Genomic DNA, 21,191 nt, shown 5'->3' on the forward strand with positions numbered 1-21,191 from the left:
TCGCCTTCCGGGCGATCTTGTTGAGAGTTGACATGGTTTGCCGAGTATCTGATAAAGGGGGAATATTATACTGTTACTGGCGACCCTATTAATCCGGACACCTCGCCTTCCGGGCGATCTTGTTGAGAGTTGACAAGGTTTACCGAGTATCTAATAAAAGGGGAACATTATCCTGTCACTGGCGACCCTATTATTCCGGACACCTCGCCTTCCGGGCGATCAGGTGACAAGATTTGCCATCGATGCGACGGAAGGAGAAGATTATCCCGTTCCTGGCGACCCTATTAGTCCGGACACCTCACCTTTCAAGCGATCTTGTAGAATGGTCACAAGATTTGTCTTATGTTTCTCACCAACGATTTACCATGAATACCACACTCAAACAATGTGTCCTGACTCAGAGTGTTTTATCCCTCAATACCGTGTGTCAGACAGGGTAACAACAATTACCATCTTTAAAATCCCTTGCTATAACGTGGCCTGGAATCGGACCACTAATCCTTTGCCATTCCCGACTTCAGAAATCCTTCGACCGTACACTATCAATTTTATTGACGCATGAGGAATATTATGAAGTCATATGTCAGCCAAAGAAAAACGGGCCCAGTTTCCATGAGCTGCATCTTCAAACGTTACTGGTTGACTTTACTGCTGTCGTTTTGAAACATTTTTCGTCATGAAAGACTTCTTGGATATGGCTCAAGATGACCTCCTGCACGCTCTGTACGATCAACAGTTGACAGAAAGTGGGAACATGATTCGGATGATCTCTCATGGACCCTGGACCCTGGCCCAGAAAGGACCATACTCTCAAAGCCTCTCCCTGGAACACGTGGATGCAATAACATTGGTATATATGGCGTTCCCCAATATCCAGCACATACCTTAACATACCTACGACAGTTGTAGCACCAAGGTGGTCGTAATTCCCATACTTTAACATAGACTTACGACTGTGGTAGCACTAAGGTGATCGTAACTCCAATACCTTAACATATACCTTAACATAGACTTACGACTGTTGTAGCACTAAGGTGAACGTAACTCCTATACCTTAACATAGACTTACGACTGTGGTAGCACTAAGGTGATCGTAACTCCAATACCTTAACATAGACTTACGACTGTTGTAGCACTAAGGTGAACGTAACTCCTATACCTTATTAACATAGACTTACGACTGTGGTAGCACTAAGGTGGTTGTAACTCCTATACCTTAACATATACTTACGACTGTTGTAGCACTAAGGTGATCGCAACTCCTATACCTTAACATAGACTTACGACTGTCGTAGCACTAAGGTGGTTGTAAATTCCATACATTAACATAGACTTACGACTGTCGTAGCACTAAGGTGGTTGTAACTCCCATACCTTAACATTGACTTACGACACTTGTAACACCGAGGGGATCGTGTGACTGCCGCAACGCCCAGGCTGCTTTGTACAAGGGCAAAGTCGACTTACGTTTGCAGTTTCCCCTCTCCCTCCAATCCCACAAACGGATTACAATTGGTGATATTTGAAAGCAAGAACCATCCATTTCTATAACTTACCAAAATATCCATGTAACATTAACACTATAGTCTACGCTACTCTGTGTAATTTGCCCATGCAAACGGTATGATACTTTTGTCAATAGCAAAATGTAAGCGAGGGAGGTGGGTTTACGGCGCGTAGAACACTGTTCCAGTTACGTCACGGCGCGTCTGTTTAACGTGGGAGGAAACCCCAAAGGAACGCTGGTCTTTGAGGTTTGTCAATCTGGGGAAACCAATGAGCGAGGTGCTGACAAATTTAGAAACACAAACGGGGCGAACAGGAATTGGTATGAATCATCACACATTCCTGGCGTACCCAAGGGAGCCAACCCTTCACAACAACTTGCAGAAACTGACATCGTGGCCAGGGGACACGAGTATTTGTCTTCTTCGAATGTATATGCAATGCAATTGCCTCCCCAATCCAACATCCCCTCTTTCCTATTCCCCTTGACCGCCCTTCCAACACTAACATACCTTGCAATTCATGGTTTATCGAGCCGAAGGGCTTTATCGCTCAATCTATGTTTCTATCACCCTGGGGACTCCGGCAATGACCGTCTGGCAATTTACCCACGTGAAGAAGGGAAACCAAGTGTGAAGATCAAACACATAAATCCACTTGACTACAGGTCGTGCACGGTAGGAGATTCTCTCTGGGAAGTCCTGAACCTGCAATTCGATTTTCAATTTTTATGTGAAGGATATTGGGTTTTTAAGGATTCTGTTTCTGATTCACGACCTCACTTAGGAATTCAGGACCTGTCCACATACAACATCCTCCAACGTCAACGCTAATGCAGTTCGACAACGCGCCATAAAGCATGACCCAATGACGTCAGTCTTCAACACTGATTTAAGGACAGCAGCATGTTCAATGACCAGGTGAATTGCTCGCTACAATGGTTTTCTGTTTGACATGAAAGTGGAACGAAACAATATTCAAGATTCAATCATACACTTGCGAACACATTACCTTATAATCTGATGGGTTTTTTACTAGCACTGACACCAAAAAAAATCATTTTTCACATAACCGATCCCATTTTGCTTGATCCCTTAAAGAGATCTAGAGCGCCTACTCAAAAGCCTATCCTAAACGCCACAAGTTATTACCAGTGCTACTTTAAGACCAGATGTAAAAAGGGTCGGGGAAAGAGGGCAACCCCAGAACACCCCTATCCGATACGCCTCCGTGCTCCTTGCCCAGTTTGGAAATTTGTGTTATGTACTTGAAATATGTTCAAGTATCTTCGAAAGTGAACATTCAAGTCCAATCAGTCTGAGAAAACATCAATTTGAATGTAAGGCATCTATTTTTGTTAAAAAAACGTGCAAGTGGGTGCAGGGCATTTGTAATGGCTGAAAATGGCTACAAGTTTGGTATTTACTTATTGTCCTACAAACAAATGTGAAATTTCAAAGACATGTTTTATTATCGGCAAACGAATGCAAACAGACGGAAGATAGAATTCACAAATAGCTTGAACTGTGTATAGCGGTGGCAGGGCGCTGTGTATCATCCGTAACTGGTTTCCACAGGAGACATCGCATGGGTAATGTGCGATGTCTAAGAGATATCGTTACAATGATTTTCAGACCATTGTAAAGTCACAATATCACCTGAAACCATATATGATGACAACGTATCTGTTTGTTTATTGTTTAACTCAGCAGTTGTTTCTTCAGCTATATGAAGGCGGTCTGTAGAAAACCGAATCTGCACCAACCAATCCAGTGATTGACATCATGAGCATCGATATACATAATTGGGACTTGACGATATTTGTTTTGCAATTCATCACCACGCACCTACAAATAAGGAGGGGGATATTATCGCAGCGTCACTTTAGCCATGTTATTGCACATAGCTTTTAATCACAAAGTTCATCGTATATTAGGGTGGGTTGTACAAACGATCTCAGCGCTTAGGTGATCGTAACTCCCATACCTTAACATAGACTTACGACTGTGGTAGCACTAAGGTGGTTGTAACTCCCATACCTTAACACAGACTTACGACTGTTGTAGCACTAAGGTGATCGTAACTCCTATACCTTAACATAGACTTACGACTGTTGTAGCACTAAGGTGGTTGTAACTCCCATACCTTAATACAGACTTACGACTGTTGTAGCACTAAGGTGATCGTAACTCCCATACCTTAACATAGACTTACGACTGTTGTAGCACTAAGGTCATCGTAAATTCCATACCTTAACATAGACTTACGACTGTGGTAGCACTTAGGTGATCGTAAATTCCATACATTAACATTGACTTACGACACTTGTAGCACCGAGGGGATCGTGTGACTGCCAACGCCCAGGCTGCTTTGTACAATTGCAAAGTCGACTTACGTTTGTAAATGAACTTCGGCGACCAAGTTTGGAACAAGATTGTTTTCACCCGTCCGCACACCAGAGGGGCGGTGGGGTAGCCTAGTGGTTAGAGCGTCCGCTCGTGACGCCGAAGACCCGGGTTCGATTCCCCACATGGGTACAGGGTGTGAAGCTCATTTCTGGTGTCCCCCGCCGTGATCTTGCTTGAGTATTGCTAAAAGCGGCGTAAAACCAAACTCACTCACTCGTACACCAGAATTCGCTGAAGGGGTACAATGTAACTGTTTTATCTATCAGTATGTTACGCACAATGAAATATATTTCCTAAGTAGAATTTGGGTAGAGGATTAACTGACACGAGTTTAAGAATTCTGAAAATTCGTTTATTCGGACAATATTTGAGAAATAAGCGGATACGCGAGGTTCGGCTATTATCTGACCGGAGAAATGAACTCACACAATCAGCTGAAGACGATCTGACATTAGTAACCGAGGGATATTTGATTATCGCTTTAATTTGTTTAAACCGTGCCTCACGTTCTAAATTCAATACTAAATACTCAATAGTATCTCAGGCACGAGAAGAATAATGGCGTGGCCTTTTCCTGAAAATGTCTCTAGGGGTTTTAATGTTGTCGAGGAAAGGGGTAAATGTGTTCGTAGCATTAGTTATTTGATCAAACGTTGCGAGCTGGTTAAGGCCGGAGGCAACTTTTCCACATCTTCAAACTACCGTACGCACTCAGGAAAACGCGCCGGACAGTGATGCAGCCAACGGTTAACGTCATCGATTTATAGTAACCATGATGCATTTTGTTATGAATAAATGCAAAATCCGTGGCCTGTCATTGGCCAACCAAATAATTTGTTTATTAATACACAATGCCATTAAGAAAGTGGTTAAATGCATCATGCGTTATATTTGGGATTATACTTTTACAGTCTCCCACTGAGTGGAAGCCCACTGTGTGGCTGGGTGGGCTAGATCGCTGACATGTGACTCAGTCCAAAAAGTATAAGAATCTGTTCTTTACTGAGAAAGTTTGATCCAAAATATAACATGTGCAAAATTTGTTTTATGTTAATGTCTGCAGGGTTTTTCTGTATTAATGAATAAAAAAGTCTGCGAAATTAGTATATTTAAACGCCCCTCGGATTTTTCCAGTTTGGACAACTGTTTTCACTTTTATACACTCATTAATCAAACAAATATAATTAAGTCAGTATTATAAAGTCAGTTCTGAATTATTGTTTTGATTGTTTTGTCTGCAACATTGGGGCACGTTCGTACTGCTGGTCCTGCTTTCGTCTACGTCGCGAGATCCGACGTGCAGAGTTGAGTCCCTTAGATCAGCCAGAAACCTAGACGGATATAACGAACTGACGGATATAACGAACTGACGGATATAACGAACTGGTGGATATAACGAACTGACGGATATAACGAACTGGTGCATATAACGAACTGACGGATATAATGAACTGTTGGATATAACGAATTGACGGATATAATGAACTGTTGGATATAACGAACTGTTGGATATAACAAACTGGTGCATATAACGAAGTGATGAATATAATGAACTGGAGGATATAACGAACTGTTGTATATAACGAACTGGTGCATATAACGAACTGATGGATATAACGAACTGGTGGATATAACGAACTGTTGGATATAACGAACTGGTGGATATAACGAACTGACGGATATAACGAACTGGTGGATATAACGAACTGACGGATATAACGAACTGGTGGATATAACGAACTGACGGATATAACGAACTGTTGGATATAACGAACTGTTGTATATAACGAACTGATGTATATAACGAACTGTTGCATATAACGAACTGATGGATATAACGAACTGGTGGATATAACGAACTGACGGATATAATGAACTGTTGGATATAACGAACTGACGGATATAACGAACTGACGGATATAACGAACTGAGAACTGACCGATTTAGTGAACTGTTGGATATAACGAACAGTTGGATATAACGAACTGACGGATAGAACGAACTGACAGATATAACGAAAGGTTGGTTTGATTTTATTTTGTTCCGACCACTATCTGTCTTTCTAGTCGAAAATCGTAAAACCAATAACGTTTTATTACGAACGAAAACTATTGGTCCCTTTGTGATCGATATAACAGTAGTTTACTGTGCTCTCAAGAACGGCTATATCACAATACCCTTTAAATATTCGACTTATATAATGTACTGTACAATAGCACCCGTGAAGATCCGGGTTAGAATTGGTCTTCAGCAACCCATGCTTGTCATAAGAGGCGACTAACGGGATCGGGTGGTCAGGCTCGCTAACTTGGTTGACACATGTCATTGCATTCCATTTGCGCAGATCGATGTTCATGCTGTTGATCACTGGATTGTCAGGTCCAGACTCGATTATTTACAGACCGCCGCCACATAGCTGGAATACTGTTGAGTGTGGCGTTTAACAACAAACCAACGAAGCAACCAATACAATAGCAAAAATATTGCAAACTTTGTACCGACTTTAGTGCCAACCAAACACAGGATGTTACACAACACAGAATATTCAGTGACATAACGTCACCGACCGGTCGATATTCTCCCAATCTGGATATGACACCGGTTGTAAATGGCTGGCAGCGAGAGTTAATCGATGATCAGGTTTATTTTCGGAAACATTAATAGCTATACGAACAGAGATGTTGACTTGATACGAAAATATATCAGCATGTGGCTTCCTTCGGATAGGTAAATAGGACGGTGTTATTGAACAAGAACCCATCAACTAAGCCGATTCCGTTGTTGGTTAATACCACACTGGCCGATAGTCCACCTATTAGATGGTGACCTGTAAATACGCTCAAACACCATTGTGTCGAGAGAGTGAGTGAGTATTGTATTACGCCTCTTTTAGAAATATTCCAGCACGGCGGGGGACACCAGAAATGGGCTTCACGCATTTTACCCATTTGGGGAATCAAACCCCGTCTTCAGCGTTACGCGCGGACGCTTTAACCATTAGGCTTATCAATGCCCTACCGTTGTGTCGAAGTGAAAGGGTCCTACTTAAATACTTCGAGTTATCAAGGTTCGACATAAATCCGATAAGTGACTAAATTACTAATACGCTGGGGCCAAGCTTTATCTCGAGACAGCCGGAGGTTCGTCACATTGAATTTCGATACAAAGGTGTTTGATTGTATTTCTTTCTTGACGAGATAAACTAAATGCACTTATTTGTAATATAGTTACTGATTCGGTTAAAAGTGGTTGCACGATCTATCTTCTTTCTATTATTAGCTCAGGGGCGGTGGGGTAGCCTAGTGGTTAAAGCGTTCGCTCGTTACGCCGAAGACCCGGGTTCGATTCGCCACATGTGACAAGAGACAAGTTTATTCTGTGATAAGGCCTCATGGCCAAAAGCACATGAAAATACATTTCAATATCATACGCGTGACAACTCAAGTTGGCAGATTCCCCACATGGGTATAAAGTGTGAAGCCCATTTCTGGTGTCCCCCGCCGTGATATTGTTGGAATATTGCTAAAAGCGGCGTAAAACTAAACTCACTCACTATTATTAGCCCCATGTGGATTTCATGAGTGGCATGTGCTACCGGTAAGGCAAAACATGCTTCCTCTTTTCGCAAACATCGTTCAGTGATCTGTTCATGTACCTTGGGACTCTATTCTGCCTTTTGCCCAATGGAATCTCTTTCGGGGATGACCGAGGCTTGTCGATGTTTTATATTCACATGTAATTCTCTTTTCCAGCATTAAAGGGGTTGTGTGTCCCACAAATAGGCATCCCCAGCTATTATTTTCATAGCCCGTAAATTACCAGTTTGTTTCAATGCTACTTTAAATTTTATGTCATAAAAGTATGAAATACTAACTTTATGTTGCTCATTGTCACTGCCACAGTTTTACACACTACACTAAAAGTGCCACGGCGTCCAGATCTTTTCTGTAGATGGGTACCAGGTCGTTTGGCTTGTACACCTGTTTGTTTATTAACGCCGCGTATGTAAATGATCGACTCTGGGCAATCCAGTGATCAACACCATCAGCAGTATATCATTCCACTCATTGTACGATTGGTTGGTTAGTTGTTTAACGCCGCACTCAGCAATATTCCAGCTATGTGGCGGCGGTCTGTATATACTCGAACCTGGACAACGCAGTCCAGTGATCAACAGCATGAGCATCGATCTACGCAATTGGGATACCATGACACCTGTCAACCAAGTCAGCGAGCCTGACCACCGTTCTCGTCAGTCGCCTCTTGAGACAAGCATGGGTTGCTGAAGACCAGTTTTAACACGGATCTAGTACTCCTGTCCAGTTCCATTATGCGCATCAAGCTACGAGTTCGTGATTAACCTGATAACATAGAGACGCTTCCCAAGTTTCACACATGGAACAAATCACTATGTTTTTTAACTAGACAGAACAATGGTTGGTAGGGTACCTTTAAGCAAAGTGTAGTATTGTTTGTTTTATTCATATTTGATTGTCCGAAGAGGACAAAGGGACTGGGCACAAAAGCACCATTAATCGCCGTCTCCCTGTGATATTGTTCAATATTACAACCACTCCATACCTGAATCTATCAATCCTGGGATTATTAAGTTGATAGTGTACATTTAAGTAGAGGGAGTCACGACATGACGTCACGACATGACAGGAATGAGTATACTCAAGGAGCACTTCGTGATGACGAAGTCACAACGAGCTTCTTGATTTACGGTACATTTTCCGTGACCTATAGTTTTCATAATTTGCAGAGACTTTTTTCAATGTCAGTGGATAAATATTTATTTCAGACTTGTTTATTTATTTATCTTTATTCATTTTAACTTTAATACATTTATTTATTTTTTAAGGGGGGGAGGGGGGATATTAGTTCTGTGTAATAAGAGGTATCATGATAATCTGCGATAGGCTGTGAAGTAGTATGAGGACACATAAGGAACCGTAGCTCGTCTGATATGCCGCAGTTAGTCGTTTCGAGTTGCGTCCCTTAGCAGAATCAGGATAATGATTCGAATCTCCAACTCCTCTATATTCTAACCCTCGGTCACTTGGGACAATGTCCCCCACTCGTAGGCTTCACAAATGTATCTCCATCTGCAACACGTTCAGCTTTTCAATACATCATGTAACTGTAAAGCGTTCGCTTGTCAAGCTTAGGCCGGGTTCGAATCCCCAAAAGCTACAATAAGTGAAATCCATTTAAGATCTCCAGCAGCCTGTATTGCTCGAAAGAAGCTGAAAACGTGTTTAACCTCCACTCTAAGCAGTGAATGTAGCTAAAAAGTAAAAAGGCAAGTGAACTGAATCTATATAGATGTAATGTGATCAATTTCAGAGTTCAAATGAAAGTTTTTAAATCACATGACCCATGAGACTTTCCACATATTTGTCCGTGTTTTCCATCTCCTGCCCGTCCTGAATTTGCATAATATATAGCATTTTCTTATCTCAATTTCTTCTGCTGTGGAATTTTATTAACTGATGTGACAAACAGAATACTGATACCCATACAGACACCTTCTCCATCTACATTTACAGAAAAAAATGTTTTCGAAGAAAAAAGGAAACTGTATTAATTAATCTAAAGACTATTACCAAGAGATCTATATTTCAAAATTCCATAAAATAAGTTACACAATAAGAGAATACATTTTTATATTTATTTATTTATTGCTTTCGCCTGCTGGCTGAGGTTGGAAATACAAAACAAAACACTAGAATTTCCTAATCAGCTTCCAAAACAAACCCATTTTGGGCATGGCCACAATGCCTACGTCGTAGTCCGGGGTCCCGTTTCACAGACCGTCGAACCTCCTATACTGTAACATAGACTTACGACAGTCGTAACGCTAGACTGTCGTACCTCCTATACTGTAACATAGACTTACGACAGTCGTAGCGCTTGACCGTCGTACCTCCCAAACTGTAACATAGACTTACCCTGTTTGTTCCCGTCGTATGTCCTATAGTAACATAGAAAACAGCACTGGAAACGGGTCATCTGTAAACTTGACATTGTGAATAATTAAACAGCAATGTAACAATCGGTAATTGTTTTGTTTAACCTCCTATTTATCCTGTTGATAGTGCTAGAAAACAGCACTGGAAACCTGTAAACTTGACTGTGAATAATTAAAACAGCAATTAACAATCGGTCAGGAATTGTTTTGTTATGACTGATATCCTGTTTAGGTATGTTGTACCACTTGCTGTGAATTCCATACACTGGATGATCAGGCGTAATCTCAGAGTAAACGCATTTTGACTTATAAGCCCTGCAGTGCGCTTTAACCTTCAGAAGGCGGAAACAAGCAGACTGGGCGCCGGTCCGATCATTGCGGACCGCGTCAAACACTGGAAACCCGTCTTAACACGAGAGAGGGAAATCCACTGCTGCCTGGTTCCCGGGGTCTGCTGCGCTAACGCTTCGTGTGTTTTTACTATATTTCAATTTTCAAATGTTGGCTTAGTCAAGCATTTGTGAGTGAGCATTCCTTCCAGTGATAATTCTGTAAAGATACCACTCTCAGTTAGCTTGCCCTGTACATTCTCAGAACTTCAGCTTTCTGTTAAGTATCCATAATCGCACCAGTTCCCATGGTTACCGACCATAAATTACCACTATCAGAGCACGACTCTGCGTGTGTACCGATATACATGTATTGCAGAATGACATGACTTGCCACGAGGTATTATTGCCAGAATTGGTAATATATGATAAATATAGAACACGACTAGACAGAATGAGATGGTGTGATGTCAACAAATATATTGTAGAAATATAGCACAGTCGGAAATTCCTATTGATGCCTCCCGTTAAAATAAATGTTAAAAAGCATGCACTCTGTGACGTCAGTTGCTGAAAGCAATTTAACACCGTGGTTAGTGGGGGGTTATTTCCGTTTTTGCTTTTGTTTGTTTCGTTCTTTTTGTGGGCAGCGAGCCTTTGGGCTTTTTTATAGCGTACAATTCCTTAGTTTAGATTTATTTACCTTATTTATCAAATTTCGTGGGTGTTGGTACGGGGTGTGGGTGTTTGTGTGTCTGCGGGGAGGGGTGTGTGTGTGTGTGTTTTGTTTGGATGTTTATTAACGTGTGACATCTGAAATATATAGCTCTCAAAAGGATGGTACTCCTGTTGAGGAAACACACCACAATTCGACGCACCAGTGACCAAAATGATATCCGTGACGTACTTAATGATATACGAGGGGCGTCCCAAAAGTAGTCGGCCTCACCTTGAAAATTATACAAATGCAGCTGTTTTTATATTTTATTTTTTCTACATGTTATCTGTCAACCTCAAGCAAATCGCGTTTGCCATGCTCCAGCCTCACGATCCCCATTTTGTTTGACTCTTTATACACCCCCAAAAACGCAAAATCTGCAATAAATGCATAACAAACTTCAGGAAACAAAATATACAAGAAACATTTTGTGTGTTTGAGATAGGCAGAAGTCCTCTAGAATCGAACGTAGATATTAAAGTGCATAAAAATGCAGTTTGAAACTTGTTAAAGAGACCCAAAAGAAGCCCCCACCCGCTCATGATGTTTACTGAAAGAGCTTGATTTGGAGACACTACCCAACCCATTTCAGATGACGTAATCATAAGGACATAATTTATTCTAATGTTTTCACTTATTCATAAATGATGCCAAGGGTTCAAACTAAATACTGAATGGTCAGACAAGTGTCTGCACTCAATATATTTTATATGACATTATCTGAGAGCATACAATTATCCAAGAGGTACAAAATGACAGATCATTTTTCACTTTCTGTGATTTTTATAGAAATATTATACCCCAATGTGTTTCTAAGGCGCCAGGCAAGTGGTCCAGCGAGCTTAAGGTGCCGGGATCGTGCCCACCTGTGACTGGGTGTAAAACCCTGGAGTCAATTTTGACTCTTTCAGTGTTGACCCAACCCCTAGTGTACAGTACACAACACTGTGCACTTAAAAGAACCCACGAATCCGTTGGTAAATGACCAGTTGGTGGCCACATGAATACGTGCAAACACCTAGTTCCGGGTACAGCAACGTGCAGTGAACTTGGACAAAGTACTGTGACCATGTGTCCCAGTCCACCCAGCTGTAAATGGGTACCTCGTAAGGATGGGAAAGCCACATTAACTTCGTGCGACTAAATGGCTGCAAGAGTTGTGTGGTTCCAAGGAAGTTGAGATTGAAAAATACGAGGCAAGTCGGATGGCGACTCGTACCCTTCTCGTGACCATGTTCACGACTGGGCCTTGTCTAAGCGCAAAAGGGCACGGAGATGAAAGTATTCCAGGACTATTTCCAAGGAAAGATAACTCTGAATTTCCAAACATGGCTACTCCTGGAAATTTATAATACAACACGAAAGTCACTTTAAGTTTCTCATGTCCTTAACAAATATCAGTAACAAGATAAGTTTATAATCACGGAAATAATAATGAAGACCGATAATCGCAAAGGAACTATTTGACTCATTACACATTTTACAACGCAAGATTTGATTGGTTTGCCACGAATCTTGGCAATAATGGCGTACTATACAGGTACGAGTCTTCTTGTAGGTCACAGAAAGAGGCGAGTAGTTACGAATGTGCTTCACTTGTAATACTTTCTTTCCTCCGATAATCGAATCTGTCGAAATTTAGGTTGCATTGAACGTATTTTGTATGCGCTATAATATGTCACTGGACATACTTAGTCAGTCAGGACGATGTCACAGGCACAGTAATGTTCGTAGACTAACGCTTAGTCTCTGAATACATGTATATATCATTTTGATAGTAAGAAACAAACCCATTTAAATTAAAAAGGAGCCCCAGGGAGACCAAAGACCAGAGATTCAGAACCATGGTTCAGGGCTTCATTTAGGGACCTTAGAGGGGCTAGGCAGTAGGGAAAATAATATGGCATTGACTGTGAGACAAGGAGGGCTAGGCAGTAGGGGAAAATAATATGGCACTGTGAGACAGACTACATTGCAGAGAGGGCTAGGCAGTAGGGAAAATAATATGGTTCAGGGTAGGGACAGTAGGGAAAATAATATGGTTCAGGGACTGTGAGACAGACTAGACTGTTCAGTTTACCAGGTTTTGTGTCTAAGCTCTGTACCCGCCCCGACAACCTACCTTTACAGCCAATTCAGCTGGGGTTATCTCCTCTTTGTTTTGACGTGAAAGAAGGCCCGGATGTATTGAGACTATAGCTGACACAAAGTTGGCCTTGTTCTTCAGAACACACCTGTGCAGTATAGTGTTACCTCGGACGTCGCAGAGAGTGTAGGCGACCTCTGGTGGCATGGTGCTCAGGTCATGAATCTGACAAAGAGATTTATTCATTAAGAACTTCAGCTTAGAAAAATACCGATTTGGTTTCAGACTTGGCGGAAAACATCCATTTTATATCAGTGCACATTATGCTTAGTAGTCTTCTTGGCAATATTACTATGGTATAAAAGAGAACGCAAGACACAATGAAATGTAGATAATGGACTCAACCATTTGAATACGAGAAATCTGTAATTTACTGAGAAAGTGCAATCCTATATATGTATGTTACATTTGACCACTTTTTAAAAGGCACTGTGTACCCTATTTAAGAGTGAGTGAGTTCGGTTTTACGCCGCTTTTAGCAATGTTCTAGCAATATCACGGCGGGGAACACCGGAAATGGGCTTCACACATTGTACCCATGTGGGGAATCGAACCCGGGCCTTCGGCGTGACGAGCCAACGCTTTAACTACTAGGCTACCCCACCGCCCCACCCTATTTAAGACTATTTGTTTGTTGTTCAACGCTGCCTTCGGCAATAATCCTGACCCATAGCGGCGGTGTATAAATACGCGAGTCTGGACTGGACAATTCAGTTATCAACATCAAGAGCATCGTTCTACGCAATTGTGCACACCGCGTGTAAAACAGCATATCCACTGTCCAGATTATGGCTAGAGTTTAGATCCTTTTCAAGAACCGTGTCTTTCGAGTCGCTCTAATCCGGTCACAGACTCACAGGCGTAAATACCTCAGGTTGACATGAATCTAATATTGGGAACACTTAAAGACTTAAAGTTCTCAGAGCGCGAGGGCTAATTATCTCTCTATTGTTGGACTATGCCATGTGTGTCTGTTTTATTCGTGGAATATGTTCATCTATAGTTTCGGCTTGATTTGCAACAGTCAGCAGTAGGTTGAGGAATGGCGTGTTTGGGGTCATGCAAGGGGCTATTGTACGACCACGTCATTTGAAGCAGTTCCATGTTTAGCCCTGTTGTAATCGTGAATTATGTATGACTGTTTAAAATGTCTGCTCAACGAGAAGTCGCCAGCAGCAGCAATGGCGTAAATCCTGCTGGGTCCACGGTCAGGTGTTCCATCTGTGGTTGTTGGTGGTCCATAGTTTTATTACATGTGTCGTCATGTCATAGTCTTGTCTCACTTGCTCAAAGCGCGTTAACGAAGTGAGAATGAAGTCGTTTCGAATGAGTGAGTGAGTGTAGTTTTACGCCGCACTCAGCAATATTCCAGCTATATCGCGGCGTTCTGTAAATAATCGAGCCTGGATCTGACAATCCAGTGTGCAACAGCGTGAGCATCGATCTACGCAGTTGGGATACGATGACGTGTCAACCGAGTCAGTGAGCCTGACCACCCGATCCCGTTAGTCGCCTCTTACGACAGGCATGGGTTGCTGAAGATAAATTCTAACTCGCATCTTCACGGGATGGCTATGTACTATGTACCTAATGTTCCAATTGGGTAGGATATCTACGGTGTTATTGCAACACGTACACAGTGTTTGTGACTTGTGAGTCACAATCAAAACACTTTTCTAAATATTAAGCTGTTTTTAGGAAAATATTTTACCAAAGCATCAGGTGTGTACTTTCCTTTGCACGTCAGTTTAAACAGAATTTTAGGGGCGGTGGGGTAGCCCCGTGGTTAAAGCGTAAGCACGTCACACTGAAGATCCGGGTTCGATTCCTCACATGGGTACAATGGATGAAGCCCATTTCTGGTGTCCCCCGCCCTGATATTGCTGGAACACTGCTAAAAGCGGCGTAAAACCAAACTCACTCACTCACTTAAGAAGAATTTTGCCCTATTGTCTTTTTATATCAAATCTAACTTAGACCTTCACGGGTATTTGAGTATGTACGCATTGTATATCCAGTGAATACTAAATAATGTGTTCACCTATACACAATAACACTAAAACTGATCTGCTTACCAAATCCTCCTGTCGGCCTCTGTCAATACATTGCACCAGTGCATCGTACGTGGAGTTTTGTGTGCACACAGTGTGTAAAACAGCATATCCACTGTCCAGATGGCTAGAGTTTTGCTCCTTTTCAAAAACCTTGTCTTTCGTGCTGCTCTTTGTGGGATTCACACCTGTGTACACAGCTTTATTCATGGTCATGTAGCCACCGTCGACATCCTCAACTTTGTCAGGAAAAGGTTTAGAGTTACCTCCCCTTTGTTTTGTTTCTGACGTTGGTTGAGGCATGTTATTGGTATCCGTATGCCATGTTAGAACTTTATTTTTTCGAGATTCGGATTTCGCCTTTGGTTTGCGGGAAAATATACTGCCGAATGTCTTCTGCTTCTTGGAACTGGTAGAACCGACTCCAGCAGCTTCAAGGATGTTGTCGACAGATTGAGCTCGTCGACATGTTTTCTTCCAACCTTTGGCTTGGCTCGGACCTTGTGAGCGTAGTCCAGCGCTCTGAAAGAAATGGTCATACGGAACTGAATGCATAAATATACTCGTTAATTATATTGGTGTTTGGGAACATTGAACAGAAATCGAGTAATCGGTAGTTCTTGGTGGTGGGGTAGCCTAGCGGTTAAAGCGTTCGCTCGTCACGCCGAGGATTCGGGTTCGATTCCCCACATGGGTACAATGTGTGAAACCCATTTCTGGTGTGCCCCGCCGTGATATTGCTAGAATATTGCTCAAAGCGTCGAGAAACCAAACTTACTCACTCACTCTTGGTCAATGCCAGTACAAAATCATTAAGACACTAGGGTTATAAAAACCCGCAATAATCTCTCAAATTATTTGTTTTCGGCAACGTTTGAATATATGAAAGGATTTCGTGGTTCGACAAGCGAAATGTCAATATTAGATCATATGTGCTTAGATAGTCTGTTTGCAGGGAAAACGTACTGGTGAATTTCACTTTAAAAAAAATGTAAATCGAATACAGTGAAATTAAGATTGCGAATCCTCATAATTTTACCTTGGCAATTTACAAATTAAATCTTAGATTTTTATTCAACTTATGAAAAACTTTGTTTAACAAACGATCATTGTTTCAAATCGCTTATATTGGTTTGTATTACAAGGGGGTAAGCGCAGTAGTTGGAACAGTGAAACAAACGCACGTGCGGTACGTGATGAGCGTTAACTTAGACCAACCCTCCTTGTTCTCGGTGTTTCATTTAATGTGCATACCCCCTTGTAATACAAACCAATAATAGCGATTTGAAACTATGATCGTTTCTTAAACAACTTTTAACCTAAGTTGAATAAAAATCTGAGATTTAAATTTTGAAATGGCAAGGTAAAATTATGAGGATCGTAATCTTAATTTCTCTTTATTTGATTTACATTTTTGTTTAAAGTGAAATTCATCGGTACGTTTTCACCGCAAACAGACTATGATTGGATTAGGCAGTCCATTAACTGACACTATCATCTTTGTTTGTTGCAGTAATATTAAAGCTATATGGCCTCGGTCTCTAAATACTCTGGACCAGACAATCCAATGACTAACATCATCAGCATTTTGGAAACGATGACAAGTGTCAACCAAAGTCTGACTACCCGACCCCGTTAGTCACCTCTTACGACAAGCATGGTTTGCTAAAGACCAATTCTAACTTGGATCTTCACGGGGTATTGACAGCATGAGGGAATACGAAGACATGTTCCAACCAAGTCAGGGAGCTTGACCACTCCATCCCGTTAGTCACCTCTTACGACAAGCATGGGTGCTGAAGACCAATTCTATTTCAATAACTACGCCCTCGGCCATATGCAATCCCATCCCCGACCATTTTTCAAAATGCCGGAGCCGCCATTGAGCTACCTTTATTACACGCATGGTTTGTTGAAGATCAATTCTGAGCCGGATCTTCTCTATGGTGGTGGTCCAGATGTAGTACTTAATGGATGTTTAACAAAGGAAGACTATTACATGATGATATTGAATTACTAACATGCGAGAGCCGCCTCCGTGGTGCAGTGGTTAGAGCGTCCGCCCAGAGAGCGGAAGGTCGTGGGTTCGATCCCCGACCGCGTCATACCAAAAGACGTTAAAATATGGTACTTGTTGGTCCCTGCCTGGCGCTCGGCATTAATGGGTACAACAAGGACTGGTCGGCTCGGAGTCAGTATAATGTGTCTGAGTGGGGTATTCATGCTTCACTGCGGCACGGTAACTCAGTGGGCTAGCACTATAAAACCAGCTTCAGTCTGGGCTAGTACAAGCAGCTGCACATACACATACACACGCATGCATGTCGTAATATTCTCAAGCACGACGTTAAACCCAATTTCACCTCACCTCACCTCACTAACATGCGAGTCATTTGGTGCATCGGTCTATCGGCCAGCAACAATTAAGAGGGAAATAACTCTATTTGTGCAACACCGTGTATGTAAGAGGACATAAAATCAACTATCGTGAACTGTGAACTGCAGTCCGTTTGACTTCATTTGAGACCGATGAATTTCTCACAAACTGCTTACTCAAAACCTAATGACTGCAACAAAACCAAGTTTTGCACAGTCACTAAAAATCGACAGACTCTGATTAAAACGTTGTGTAACAAACGATCATTATTTTGTTGTCACTCGCTGCTTCTACGAGGGGGGACCACTTGGGTTTTGGTGGTGGGTAGGTTAGTGGTTAAAGCGTTTGCTCGTCACACCGAATACCTGGGTTTGATTTCGTGTACATATGTGAAGCCCGTTACTGTTGTCCCCGCCATGATATTGCTTCTCTATGTTGATATTGCTAAAAGTGGCGTAAAACTATACTCACCAATTCATTCAATGTACGATCAAGAATTGTTCACATTTAATGTGGGGCGGTGGGGTAGACTAGTGGGTAAAGTGTTTGCTCATCAAGCAAAAGGTCCGGGTTCGATTCCCTACATGTGCACAATGTGTGAAGCCTACTTCTGGTGACCCCCGGCATAATATTGCCGGAATAGTTCTAGAAACGGCGTAAAGCCTCACTCACTCACATTATGTGTGTTCCATGTCATGTTTTTAATTGGTTGACATAACTTAACGCCATTACCTGCTTTGATTTTGTAGGCTTTGGTTCTTCTTCCATTGCAAATATATCCGAAATTGAATCGTCTATTTTGAAGTCTCGCACAAACGTGTCGATATCTCGATCCAACGAGAGCAGGGGTTCCGACGCTATGCTGGTCACTTCCGGGTCCATTTTTCGTGAGCGCAGAGATCTTATTGTGAGTACGTCTACAACAAATTGACACATGCTATATGTAACATCTATCTGCCAATACCTGATAAAAATTCATAAAGAATGTTTGTTGCTTTTATTCAAGAAACGATGACGACATTCATGTTGCGTGTGTATAGCAAATAGCAAACGGACACCTCTCCTGTCTGTTGAAAGCCACAATCTGTATCAGAGCTATGTGACGGCGGTCCGTAAAAATTCAAATCTGGACCAGATAGTCCAGTGATTGACATCATGAGCATCGACCTACACAGGGCACGATGATACGCCAGCAATGAAGCCGCACGATTTATTAAATCACCTCTTACGACTTATCTTAACCTGGATTTAATCATGGATTATTCAGTATCTCTTTACATTCTACAATACAAATCTGTACATATCGTAATGGTAAGAATAATTATTATTTTAGTATTACTATAAACTATAACTAAACTAAAACTAAACAAAATAGTATACATTTGGACCAAAACATAACAAACGTTATTAAAACGTTACGATGCTGAAAACAGTCACAGAAACACAAGAAAATCAGCTTCCTGTATGAAATACATCACACCAATCCACAATTTCCAGCTGTTTCATTATTTAACACGATCAAACATTGGTGAAATACATTTAGCAAGAGCAATCCAAGGGAGGTAACTCTGTTCAGACAACGCACGCATGTTTGCTTTGAATGATTTTATAGTGTTTTACACACTTTGACAAGTTCAGTTGTCAAAGCCAACTTATAATTAATTTCTGAGTATTTAGTTTCATCTTCATAATTTCATATTAATTTTATGGCGAACTGATTCGCCGACCGCTTTACCAAGAGGTGTAGCAACATTTGCATAAAAGGTACTTAATCTGCTGTTACAAACAGCTAACTATATAAGTATAGCTTTACGCTGCTTTTAGCAATATTGCAGCAATATCTGGGCAAGGGGCACCGGAAATGTCGTATCTCCGGCATGCAGCTGTGCACACACAAACTGTTTTTCAGAAATACATGTTTAGATGAGACTGCTTCTTTAAAATGCAATCATCATTTTGGGGGATTTAAAAAATTGAAATTATTCATGTTGTAGTAAGTTACGGATCTATTTGTAAGTGAAAAATTCCTACCAAAATAATACGTATCTGTAAAAGCCCTTTTATAAAGTTGTTGCTGCAACTTGCACTGAATTGTCCTGGTACAATCAGAACCCGTGAAGATCCGTGTTAGAATTGATCTTCAGGACTGACTGTCTGACTGAATTTGGTTTTACGCCGCTTTTAGCAATATTCCAGCAACATCACGGCGGGGGACACCAGAAATGGGCTTCACAAATTGTACCCATGTGGGGATTCGAACCCGGGTCTTCGGCGTGACGAGCCAACGCTTTAACCACTGGGCTACCCCACCGCCCCTGATCTTCAGTAACCCATGCTTGTCGTAAGAGGCGACTAACGAGATCGGGTGGTCAGGATCACTGACTTAATTGACACATGTCATCGTATCATAATTACGTAGATCGATGCTCATGCTGTTGATCACTGGATTGTGTTGTCCAGACTAAATTATATATAGACCTCCGCCACATAGCTGGAATATTGCTGAGTGCAGCGTTAAACAACCAACCAACCAATCGTACAATGAGTGGAATGATATACTGCTGAACACTGGATTGGGAAATTCCGAATATGATGTCATGCAAGCAGTATCCCACGTTACCAGGCAATTGTATTATATTCAGCTTCATTAAAAGATAATAAAAGGTTTATAAACGTAAGTGCACAATTCATGTACAGTGCCGATGTTCCAAAGTTTCGTAACAATACGACGTATTCCAGTATCGCTCTCAATAAATGAGAAGTATATTTAAAAGGGGTCTTTTCATCGTGCGGATACTGAGGTAGACAAACTCTCAAAAGATGCTTGCAAAATTGATTGTGCTGTCATTTTTATATTTTCTGGCAGATTGTCGTCTTACTTCGATGGATACTATTCGTATGTCCGTCACTAATTAGTTTGGCCCAGATTGGATAATTTACAAATCGCTGAGCTATTGCTGACCAAAACATTAAAGACAAACACTCACCCAATAACGCCTCGGGGTTTCTCTGGACCACGAGCTCCTCTTCGTGGAGGCCAAGGTCAAGGTCGGGCATTTCCATGCTGATCTTAATTCAGGTCACCTGAAAACGGAATTTTTATTATTAGCAGAAGCTGAAATTGTTGTGAAATAGAATTTAGTAGTTTAGTAGCAAATCCGACTTGTGTTAATTTTAAGAAACACAATTTGGTTATTGCTTCAAAACGATAATATTGACATAATATGTATGTGCGTGTGCGGGCATTTCTGTAGAGTTTAATCCCCTCACGATATCTTCACCCGCGAAATGAGCAATTGTTAGAGGTATTTTTGTGTGTTAATTTTGTGTGACTGTATAAAGGACCAGCCTCATGTATATATTCAGCAAGAATGATATTCCGACTCTAATTCCTACACGATATCTTCGTTATCTTCACCCGCGATATGAGCGCTTGTTAGAGGTATTTTTGTGTGTTAATTTTGTGTGACTGTATAAAGGACCAGCCTCATGTATATATTATCAATATATTCCGACTCTCCGTGCACGGAGTACCGCGAACAGAATCTGCCTTTCGGAGGCTGATCAGGAACATGTTTTTTCCGAGTCCGAAAATCCGCACACCCCATGTAAGATCAACTGTTCTGTTCAATTTGCATTGTTTGGGGTTTTGGGGGTGGAGGTTGGGGGTATGGGTTTTGTA

The 21,191-nt window shown here is 41.5% G+C and overlaps 1 protein-coding gene across 2 annotated transcripts in view; it reads right to left on the reverse strand.

Moving 5' to 3' along the window:
* LOC124279650 overlaps positions 1 to 21,191 on the reverse strand; it is an 83,972-nt gene that overhangs the window by 46,659 nt on the left and 16,122 nt on the right. For both annotated transcript variants that reach the window (XM_046715486.1, XM_046715487.1), the window contains exons 2-5: positions 20,497 to 20,593; positions 18,242 to 18,426; positions 15,157 to 15,654; positions 13,058 to 13,246 (exon numbers count right to left, since the gene is read on the reverse strand). In XM_046715486.1, the coding sequence (XP_046571442.1) occupies positions 13,058 to 13,246; positions 15,157 to 15,654; positions 18,242 to 18,426; positions 20,497 to 20,572 (948 nt within the window). In that variant the 5' untranslated portion in view covers positions 20,573 to 20,593. The remainder of the gene's footprint in view (positions 1 to 13,057; positions 13,247 to 15,156; positions 15,655 to 18,241; positions 18,427 to 20,496; positions 20,594 to 21,191) is intronic.

The sequence above is a fragment of the Haliotis rubra genome, unplaced genomic scaffold, assembly GCF_003918875.1.
Source record: "Haliotis rubra isolate DU_JTF1 unplaced genomic scaffold, ASM391887v1 Scf254, whole genome shotgun sequence".
Classification (NCBI taxonomy): Eukaryota; Metazoa; Mollusca; class Gastropoda; order Lepetellida; family Haliotidae; genus Haliotis; species Haliotis rubra.